Consider the following 11,665-nt stretch of genomic DNA (forward strand, 5'->3'; position numbering starts at 1 on the left):
CTGCAATAGGTAAGCAGCTTGGTTTGAATAAATCAACTGTGGGGGCAATTATTAGGAAATGAAAGACATACAAGACCACTGATAATCTCCCTCGATCTGGGGCTCCACGCAAGATCTCACCCCGTGGGGTCAAAATGATCACAAGAACGGTGAGCAAAAATCCTACAACCACACGGGGGGACCTAGTGAAGGACCTGCAGAGAGCTGGGACCAAAGTAACAAAGCCTACCATCAGCAAGGGCATTGAAGATTAAATGTGGCTGGGTCTTTCAGCATGACAATGATCCCAAACACACCTCCCGGGCAACGAAGGAGTGACTTCGTAAGAAGCATTTCAAGGTCCTGGAGTGGCCTAGCCAGTCTCCAGATCTCAACCCCATAGAAAATCTTTGGAGGGAGTTGAAAGTCCGTGTTGCCCAGCAACTGCCCCAAAACATCACTGCTCTAGAGGAGGTCTGCATGGAGGAATGGGCCAAAATACCAGCAACAGTGTGTGAAAACCTTGTGAAAACTTACAGAAAACGTTTGACCTCTGTCATTGCCAACAAAGGGTATATAACAAAGTATTGAGGTAAACTTTTGTTATTGACCAAATACTTATTTTCCACCATAATTTGCAAATAAATTAATTAAAAATCCTACAATGTGATCTTCTGGATTTTTGTTCTCATTTTGTCTGTCATCCATCTGTTTGTGTACCCATGATGAAAATTACAGGCCTCTCTCATCTTTTTAAGTGGGAGAACTTGCACAATTGGTGGTTGACTAAATACTTTTTTGTCCCACTGTACATCTGGGGCGTCCGGGAACACCATGCACAGCCAATCAAGGTGACAGCACTGCAGACAGGCTCACAAACAGAGCCTCAGTCGTGACACTATTCACTATTGTTAGTGGCAAATGACCTGTGTTCTGTTGGGCATTGCCTACCGTCTGCGGGGGGGGGGGGGGGGGTGTAAACCAGGTGCAGCCTATCATTCAATTAGCAACCAAGGGACAGAGGCGGGGAGAAGCCTCACCCAGCACTACATAAGGCCTTTTCAGAAGGAAGGAAGTGAGAAAATGGAATGAGGTGCAGAGAGATGCAGCCATATACTAAAAAATAGACTATCCTGGATAGTAATGCAAATAGTTGTTGCTACATTATCTTGTCAGTAAACATGTTATCTTAACTCACATCTCTTTGCCTCATCCATACAGCTAATAACACAACAGTTGGTGTCAGCAGTGGGATCGAGCACTGCAGGTATAGTCACAACAAATGAATAACTGACTACACACTTAGACAAAAGGGTTCTTCGGCCAGCTAACTTTAGCATATTCGCTAGCTAGCACATCAAACTAATTCATTGTGATTGAATTATAATGTCAATACTAGCTACAGTGGTTAGCTAGCTTGGAGGTAGTATTTAGTGTTGTGTTCATTGTTTACATTTACATTTAAGTCATTTAGCAGACGCTCTTATCCAGAGCGACTTACAAATTGGTGCATTCACCTTATGACATCCAGTGGAACAACCACTTTACAATAGTGCATCTAAATATTTTAAGGGGGGGAGGGGGGGTGAGAAGGATTACTTTATCCTATCCTAGGTATTCCTTAAAGAGGTGGGGTTTCAGGTGTCTCCGGAAGGTGGTGATTGACTCCGCTGTCCTGGCGTCGTGAGGGAGTTTGTTCCACCATTGGGGAGCCAGAGCAGCGAACAGTTTTGACTGAGCTGAGCGGGAACTGTACTTCCTCATTGTGTCTGTGAATTTAGCTAGCTACAATCCCATAGCCTACATTTCATTTGAAATATGACTGGCTCATGACATTTAATCATGTATTTACAGAGAAAATGCCCCATTTATTTTTGTTGTCTGTTGGCCTCCCCACGTGGGAGTTTCTGCTCTCTGATTGGCTCAAAGTCAAGTTATTGGCCACTGACGAGCATTGCGTTTCTACAATTGCAAATGCCAGGTTCGTCGCTAGCGGGTCGGCACGCAGCGGGTACCATTTTTGTTCTAGCTAGAGAAAAAACATTTTTGGTTGCAGGTAGAACCCTTTTAGTTCAAGGTAGAACCCTTTTGGGTTCCATGTAGAACCATTTCTACAGAAGGTTCTACATAGAACCCAAAAGGGCTCTACCTGGAACCCAAATGTGTTCTCCTATGGGAACAGCTAGCTAAACATTTGGCTATGGACTTGCACTGGCAGTATGGGATTATGGAGAGTGAATTAAATTGTTTCTTCGTCATCTTGCTAGGTAGTTAGCTGTGGCCATCTGGCTAGTATCAACAAGGGCTTTCCACAAAATAGCAACATTAGAGCAGCTAGCAAGCTAACATTGGGTTCTAGACCGTTAACTAAGCAACACAGAAGGACATGCATTGACAAACAACGCTACTGCCACCTTCTGGTTTGGAGTATTTTAACAAGGCTGAGTGGCTGACGACTTCAAGTTCTTTGCTGTGTGGACACAAAAGAGATTATACTAAGTACTGTCTGCAGTCAAACGTTTTACAATCCTTCCGGTGTCTCTGGGCTATTCGTCAGTGAGTGAGAGAAAGCAAGTGAGAGAAAGAGAGAGAGAGAGAGATATGGAAAAAGGACGAAATAGAGAGACAGAGATAGAAACAGAGAGAGAGAGTGTGTATGTTTGCTTGTTCTGTGATTGATATTGAAGGTTAATCAGTGAGAGTGAGGGGTGTGTGCATAATAATATGTATTTGTGAGTGTATAGATGTCACCAGTGACATAACTACTCTGTATAACACATTCAAGCCAAACCAAACCAATCAAACGCACCCAATCAAAACACACCAAACCAATCAAACACATTGACTCGGCTAAAACTAGACTTTTAACATTATTTCCTTTCCGCAGTTTCAGGCTTCTCAATGATAACTCCACGGACGGCTACAAAACGACAACACATTTAAGCTTCAAGCAGCTCTCACTACTAGCCTACATGAGGATGGCACAACACCTTCGGCCCCTCGCGGTCATACACACTAACACCCAGGCAGAAACAACAACTAGTGTTCCCTCACATTGTGACAGCGTGACCTTAGGCTGGTGACCAGAGGTCAGACTCCATTCAACTCCTCATATTGTCTCCTTGCCAAAGGAAGTGGCATTTACCCGCCCTCACGTTCTTCATGATTGCACTCCTTTGTCTGCCTATGAGCGTAATGGAGGCAAAAAAACTCAAACATGAACAAAGGTCTCGACAAGTAGACCACGTGCAGCTAAGAGAAACCATGTTAACGGTTGATTGTAACGGACAGAACATTTTTGTGCGGCCATTGGCCAATGAACCGCAAGTGTCGCTCATGGTTCGTGGTTGCTCATTAGCTACACTGCTCGTAATTAGATCATATTCATATCGTCGACCTTGAGTTCATTATAATGAGAGAGAGGGGAGGGGGATTATGGGAAGGTGGCTGGCTGGCCCTTTGTGACATCATCCCCTGTAGTGGTTGGTTGGGGGAGTTGTTGATGATGATTGATGAGGGCAGTGTGTCATGTGACTTCCCATAAAGCACGGATGACTGTCAGGCCCTATTCCTAGAGGAGCTGACGCCATAGAATTACAATGGGTATAAAATACATTACAATTCAAATCCATGTTCCGTGATGTGTGGTTTGGTGGCCATATTGGGTGTACTATTTGGACTGTTTGGTTAATTGATAGTTATCCCATCCTTATTCGGAAATTTGTTTGCATATGTGTTCTCTGTGGCCATTGCAAGGAATGTATAAATGTACACAATGTACAAATAGAATGAACTCACTGACAATTCGTAATATCACGTTCACCAAATCAGCATGGTACTGTGAAAAGCTGTGAAGTTCATTAACCGTATTCATGATGATTATTTTCCCATTGCTCTTTCATTTCACAAAGCAGAGGTTTCATGTCCTGTGAACACGTGCAACTTTTTTCAGCCTTTTTATAACATTCTTCTCCTGAGCATTCAAAAGAAGTCCCTGTATACAAGTACCAGCACAGCGAGCAGAAACCTCTAGAAAAGACCAGCTCACACTGTAAACCAGTGGTTCTCAAACCTCTCCTCGGGGACCCCCAGTCGTTCCATGTATTTAATCTATTCCAGAGTTAGCACACCTGAGTCAACTTACCAACTAATCATCAACCCTGAATGTGAATCGGGTGAGCTAGTTCAAGGCTACAACAAAGATATGAAACGTCTGGGGGTCACAGAGGAGAGGTTTGAGAACCACAGCTGTAAACAGTTGGGTCGGGCAACAATTCACCGGAGTGACAGAGACACCTACTGGACATACCAGGTCACACAACTCTATCTCAGCTGGTTCCAATGTATCGTCCAACTCACACCAAAACCTGAAGCACCTACTTCCTCATGTTATCCCAAGCAATAGAAGATATGTAGATAGTTAACTTGTGTAAATTATGCTTAGGAGCTATTTAAGTTGTGATGGTCACATAGCCTACAAACTAAAAACTATATTTGTGAAACCCCACGAATGCATAATAATTTCATACAGCCATCCTTTTCAAGTCGTCTCCTACAATGCACTCATTTTTGAAGGCAGTGCAACGGCAGTGATTACAGTTCTGTCTCAGTGAATTGGAATACTCCCCATTTTCCCCCAGTGGTCCGAGCTGGGCTGTCTGCCAACGGGGGCTTAGGTCCACAGGCTTGGCTGTCTAACCTGTTAGCATAGCAACGCTCTCGCAAAGGGGGCAGCAGAGGACACAGAGTGTGTGATCTGTTTTATAGGGGCTACTCTAAAGTTTATGTTCACACTATACTGTACATAGGCTGCCATTCCTGAAGTCAGACGTACTAGTACTAGGCAACATGCGTGCACACACACACACTCACAAATACAAACACATATATCTGTTTTCGAGAACACTCATTCTCATAACCAAAAGTTTACTAAGGGTCACAGACAGCAGTGTCAATCTCCGGTTCCTGTGTCAAATTACAAACACATTATAAGTGGGGGGTCCTACAGTGCTTCCTGTAACACAGACGCACGCGTGCACACACAAGCATGCATCCACGCATGCACGCACACACACAGCAATACTTTGGTTGCACAGAGAGAGACTGATCTGGCTGGGGTGAATGGGTGTGCTTGGCCGCACAATGAGACTGATCTGGCTGGGGTGAATGGGTGTGCTTGGCCGCACAATGAGACTGATCTGGCTGGAGTGAATGGGTGTGCTTGGCCGCACAATAAGATTGATCTGGCTGGAGTGAATGGGTGTGCTTGGCCGCACAATGAGACTGATCTGGTTGGAGTGAATGGGTGTGCTTGGCCGCACAATAAGACTGATCTGGCTGGAGTGAATGGGTGTGCTTGGCCGCACAATAAGATTGATCTGGCTGGAGTGAATGGGTGTGCTTGGCCGCACAATGAGACTGATCTGGCTGGAGTGAATGGGTGTGCTTGGCCGCACAATGAGACTGATCTGGCTGGAGTGAATGGGTGTGCTTGGCCGCACAATAAGACTGATCTGGCTGGGGTGAATGGGTGTGCTTGGCCGCACAATAAGACTGATCTGGTTGGGGTGAATGGGTGTGCTTGGCCGCACAATAAGACTGATCTGGCTGGAGTGAATGGGTGTGCTTGGCCGCACAATAAGACTGATCTGGCTGGGGTGAATGGGTGTGCTTGGCCGCACAATAAGACTGATCTGGCTGGGGTGAATGGGTGTGCTTGGCCGCACAATAAGACTGATCTGGCTGGGGTGAATGGGTATGCTTGGCCGCACAATGAGACTGATCTGGCTGGGGTGAATGGGTGTGCTTGGCCGCACAACGAGACTGATCTGGCTGGGGTGAATGGGTGTGCTTGGCCGCACAATAAGACTGATCTGGCTGGGGTGAATGGGTGTGCTTGGCAGCACAATGAGACTGATTTGGCTGGGGTGAATGGGTGTGCTTGGCCGCACAACGAGACTGATCTGGCTGGGGGGAATGGGTGTGCTTGGCCGCACAATAAGACTGATCTGGCTGGGGTGAATGGGTGTGCTTGGCCGCACAATGAGACTGATTTGGCTGGGGTGAATGGGTATGCTTGGCTGCACAATGAGACTGATCTGTCTGGGGTGAATGGGTGTGCTTGGCCGCACAATAAGACTGATCTGGCTGGGGTGAATGGGTGTGCTTGGCCGCACAATGAGACTGATCTGGCTGGGGTGAATGGGTGTGCTTGGCCGCACAATGAGACAGATCTGTCTGGGGTGAATGGGTGTGCTTGGCCGCACAATGAGACTGATCTGGCTGGGGTGAATGGGTGTGCTTGGCCGCACAATGAGACTGATCTGGCTGGGGTGAATGGGAGTGCTTGGCCGCACAATGAGACTGATCTGGCTGGGGTGAATGGGTGTGCTTGGCCGCACAATGAGACTGATCTGGCTGACAAATCGTATGAAAGAGAAGGAAAGCAGAAAGAGCCACAGTCTGTAAGATTTCTACTAATTTTAACTAATGAAATAGCCTACACCCCTTGATTTGGAAAAATATGACTTCAAAATAGCTTCATAATCAGATTAGTACAGCTGTCTTATTGAGTCATGCTTAAAAATGAAGACCTACTACTGCATTCATGTTTTTGTTGTCATAGGAGGCTTGCAGAGTGTAGCTTTAAAGACTAAAGGAACAGAGAGAAACAGAGATTGGAAGTGTAGCTAATCGAGGACATGAAGTTTCTGAAAATGTACAAAGTGTCTATCTATCGATCCCTCCCGGATACATTCCAACGCAGCATCTGTCACTCTACCCTCTTATCTGTTATTTATTGACCTGGCTCTAGCTCAAGCCCAGCGAGACTTCACAATCTCACACCTACAACTCTCTCCAGCCCATTTATTCCCATTCAGACTGCCAGAGAATGAGATCTAAACTGAAACTGCTTCCCAGTTCCCACACTGAGTTAGCCTAACATTAGCACCACAAGTTAAAGGTGTACTTTACCATACTGAGGTCTCAAGATGTGGGAATATCCAGCCTGGTCTCAGAGCATTACATATTATTCTGATGCAAAACGTACGATATAGTATGAATTCTAACGTTAGCTAGGCTAAGGGTTAGGGGTCAGGGTTAAGCTTAGTGTTAAATTTAGGAGTTAGATTAAAGGGTTGGGGGAAGGGTTAGCTAACTTGTTAAGTAGTTTGAAAGTAGCTAAAAAGCAGTAAGTAGTTGAAAAGTTTCTAAAATGTTAAAGTTGTCCGTGATGACATTCAAACTTGCATCCTTATGATCGCTAGAAGTTTGCGTTATACTCCCACCCATCCAACCACCCTACTTAATTAACCATCTGTCTTAGTAACCATACCAAACGTAACATACAGGATTTACATTTAGATCTAGTCTATGAGACCAGGCTGGTTATCCAATGTTGCAGTGCTGCACCCGCTAATGTCTTGTGGCCATTAAATACAAGTCCTCCAGGTAATAGTGAAAGGAAGATCTGGGTAAAATGCATTTGAGGAGCTCCAAGGTAATCGGACCAATGTACAATGCATTAAGATGAATAAATAAGTCATAGAGGAATACACTGTAACTAGGTGAAACAGAGAGAGAGAGAGAGAGAGAGGCAGACAGACACCCGGGAGAGTTCAAACAGTAAGCAGTAACAAACAAAAAACAGATATACTGACAAAAATCACAGTAACAAAATATTTTATGAAAAGATGGATTCAACTTTATATTATGGACCAAAACCTTGTATTTACTTGATAATAAAGTAATTACATAGGTTGGTAGTGCAACTACATCGTAGGTACATGTTGTAAATAGTTTCATATCATCAAACTCGTGGAACTGGTGTGGTAGTGCCGCTCCAGGCCTGGAGTTGGAGAACTCTGCAGTAAGGGAACAGCACAACCACCTACTCCTTCTGCGACCCCCAGAGTCAGACCAATAAACAAACCAACGACGGCCCCCCGCGGCCCCCCAGTGCTCACCCCTTCGGACCTTCTCAAAACACGTGCAACAAATGGAGCCTCCAGGGCCGGAATCTCAATGGATTTTGAATGCCTTAGGAGGTGAACTGGAACAGTATTACTCTGTGGCCAACAGGTCATATGACATGGATGGAGTGTGAGAGGATGATGAGGTTGGGTCTAATGCGCTTATGTGACTTCCTCTCCTCGTCTCCTACACGTGTTGCCTTTGGATTGATAACTTCTTGTAAATGTTTTGTGACATTCCAACATATCACGTGCTCCCGAGTGGTACACCGGTCTAAGGAACTGTATCTCAGTGCTAGAGGTGTCACTACAGACCCTGGTTCGATTCCAGGCTGTATCACAACCGGACGTGATTTGGAGTCCCATAGGGCTGGACACAATTGGCCCAGTATTGTCCAGGTTTGGCTGGTGTAGGCCATCATTGTAAATAAGAATTGGTTCTTAACTGACTTGCCAAGTTAAATAGCGGTTAGAGCATTGGGCCAGTAACCGAAAGTTGGCTTGTTCAAATACAAGGTGAAAAGTCTGTCGATGTGACCTTGAGAAAGGCACTTGACCCTAATTTTTCCAGGGGCGTCATACTACTATGGCTGTAAAACTGCATATATCCGGTGTATGTGACAAAACATTTTATTTTATTTGTATTTTTTAGTGTAGAGGAAATGTGGTGGAGGATAACTTCCTTAATACCCTCATAACCTCCCTCATTGGCTTTGTTAACATAGTGTGACTGCCATTTACAGGATGATTTCTGCTAAAGCACAGAAAAACGCCACATCAACATTTGAGAGTATCTCAGGATGAAATGTTTTTCAGGATTTAGTATGGGGAACACACACATTCTCTCTCCCACACATACACAGTACTCTAGGCTATTTTATAACAAGCTTTTCTGACCCATCATGTTGAGGAAGGAGGGAGGGCAGTGCTGTGCACTACACCATCCCATGTCCCCTGCACTGCCCTCGTTCTGCATGCCATGACAGATGTACAAAAGACATGGCCTTGTGCCAGGCCCTAATCTCTTTTGTAAAGACCATACAATGATGATCCCCTGCCTGGGGAAGTTATTTGAATAGTGCATTATTATGGTAATTCATTCCAAACCATTCTAGCAACTGCGTCCTAGCAGGTTGTTTATCTTAGTTTTTATTCTGAATGCTGTTTTTGCATTTACCGTGAGAAAGTAAATAAATAGGGCTTATATATAGCGATCAGGCTTTGTCTCTTTAAATGTCTGTCCGGGTACCCTAGACCTTCAACTAGAGCAACAGATGAAAAAAAAACGAATTACCTCACCTTTGCCAAAAATAATTTAAAGCAAACTATAAGTATTTTGTTACCTGTGTATCCAGCATCATCATCATCATCTTCTTCTTGGATTCATATCCCCTTCCTTTTCTTTTCCTGGCAAATGTCGACGCGTCGTGAGGCACTCCTACAATAAAACTCTCCACATTTCGAGCGAAACAGCCAAAAACCCACTGACAGCGCACTGTAAACGTGTCGAATTCCCCGTGACTGTAGTAGCCTAGTGCTCGTGGCTTGTACAGTGCAATATCCTCGGAATACAACAGCGGTGTACAGATGTGTCATCAATTCCACCTCTGTTGATGACACTCACTAAAAATCAGACTGTAAGCATTAAAAAAGCTTATCGCACTTGAAAGTTAGACTAATGGCCGAGTAAGAAAAATATCCTCAGTAATGGAAAAGACACTTGTTTCAAATCAAGTGGGCCACATATGGTTTCTATTCAGGGTGATAAACCCGCAGTCCGATTTTTTTATCCAGAAATTTGTGGCGGAGATTGGACAAATAACATTGAGAAAAATAGAAAAATAGATCACAGTGGGACAATATTAGAATAAAAAACAAACGGCCTTCACTTCATGCATGGATAGGCCATATATTCAAATGACAGTTATATGCTGTATCTATATTTACATTTAAGTAATGTATCTGACGCTATTATTTAGAGCCACTTAAAGGACCAATTAAGGTTACGTGCCTTGCTCAAGGGCACATCGACAGAAGTTTCACCTATTCGCCTCTGGGATTCGAACCAGCGACTTTTCTGTTACTGGTACCTGCCCCCCTATCTGTGTGAAACGGGATGTTTGCTTGGTTCGAAAAATAACTCTTGATTATATCGAGGTTGCGCCCTTTAAATTCTCAATTAGATTAATTTCATTTGACACTTGGAGACCAAGTGGAATGGATACGATCCCGATAGACACAATAATTCAATGTTGGCCTTGAAAGAAATATGTAAAAGTCAGTTACATTATGAAATATGAATGTAAAAAAACGGCATAGGGCTATAAATCAGCGATATCCATGTACAATTCAATTGATATTCTCTCGCAGCCACTCCACCTCATAACATGATGCTGAAGGCACAGATGGATGACAGGGCGATTCCGATTTCTGGGTCATATTTTCCTATTGCATTTTTCCCGACAAGATGCCATCACATTTTATGATTTTGTTTTGGATATGATCCAACCATTAGCCTATAGTCATTATAATCATACAATTAATTAGCCCAACATGTATTTTCAGAGCTGGGTGCCCATTTCGATATATGTATATCCAGATGCTCCCGTTTCTATAATTATCCCAGTGTCTCCTTCATCAAAATATTCTCCTGACACAAAATGGATGGTCTCTCCAATGTCTTGCTTTTTCATATTCTTCTTTGAGCGGACTCCTTCGGGATGTGTGGAATCGTTGTCATATCCCTCCTTCATATGCCTCTGAGGTGTTGGCTGTTCCTTTGAGAAAAAAATACTAACCCCATAAATAGCATGGTGAGAAGCGAGTCCTGTCTTAGCCAAGCAGACGCATTTAAATACAGAACGAGAAAGGTGGACATGTACAAATAAACGACATGTACAAGTAAACGAAAAATCACTGGCATCCACAACGCTCGATGTTAGCAAATGAAATTGGAATGCTTCGGTACCCACGAGCTGTTATTGACGAGGCTGGGATGCCTGAGTCTTGGGCTTTACCTCAATTTCGCAGCATACCCTGCCCCGGAGCGGATTGTCATTTCTGAGCCCCGAAGCAAGCATAAAATAATTAATTCTCAAAATTGTCCCAGTGTTGTTCCTTGGTGTAGTCCCTGTCGGGCAGAATAATCAGTCGCGCTCCCCGCCAGCCGGTTGTCGATGAGATGAAGAACAGAGGGAATACGGACAAACCTCACGACCCACTCGCGCTGAATTCTGCGTGCGCAGCCAGCCAGGGCAGATTTGACCTCAATCTGAAATAGCTACATTACGGACATGAATATAATCTATATTGGGTGCCTGCTGTAGTCTAGTGTAGCTGTCACCAAAAACTCAAAGCCGGCATTAAAAACTAATGTGATCACATAGCCTAGTATGGGGCCTTCGTAACGTCATATGATAGGCTAGACTGGTGTGCAAATGTATCGTAGATTAAATGTAGGCTATTTAGTCAAATACAATACTGTGCCACACACTGGCCCTATGTTTGTCAAATAACTAACATTTATTTTACGGAAATTATAAAGTTATATTCCTCTCTTTAAAGCCCTTGGCGTTTAGCTCGTGTGAGAGACTGGTAGAATATACAGAATATTCCCGTGATGCCTGGTCTGGCAGATGCGACAAGACTCCTCGTAACCCGCTACGATTTCGGATTTCCCAAATCAAACACAAGACTGATATTTTGTAAGATTG

General features: G+C 44.2%; 1 protein-coding gene across 1 annotated transcript in view; it reads right to left on the minus strand.

The window, feature by feature from the left end:
- Window positions 1–11,141, minus strand: part of LOC123989409 (ral guanine nucleotide dissociation stimulator-like) — a 126,260-nt gene extending 115,119 nt beyond the window's left edge. The window contains exon 1 of the mRNA XM_046290409.1: window positions 9,296–11,141. Coding sequence (XP_046146365.1) covers window positions 9,296–9,322 — 27 coding nt within the window. The 5' untranslated portion in view covers window positions 9,323–11,141. The remainder of the gene's footprint in view (window positions 1–9,295) is intronic.
- Window positions 11,142–11,665: the final 524 nt, after the last annotated feature.

This window comes from Oncorhynchus gorbuscha, linkage group LG11 (assembly GCF_021184085.1).
Source record: "Oncorhynchus gorbuscha isolate QuinsamMale2020 ecotype Even-year linkage group LG11, OgorEven_v1.0, whole genome shotgun sequence".
Classification (NCBI taxonomy): Eukaryota; Metazoa; Chordata; class Actinopteri; order Salmoniformes; family Salmonidae; genus Oncorhynchus; species Oncorhynchus gorbuscha.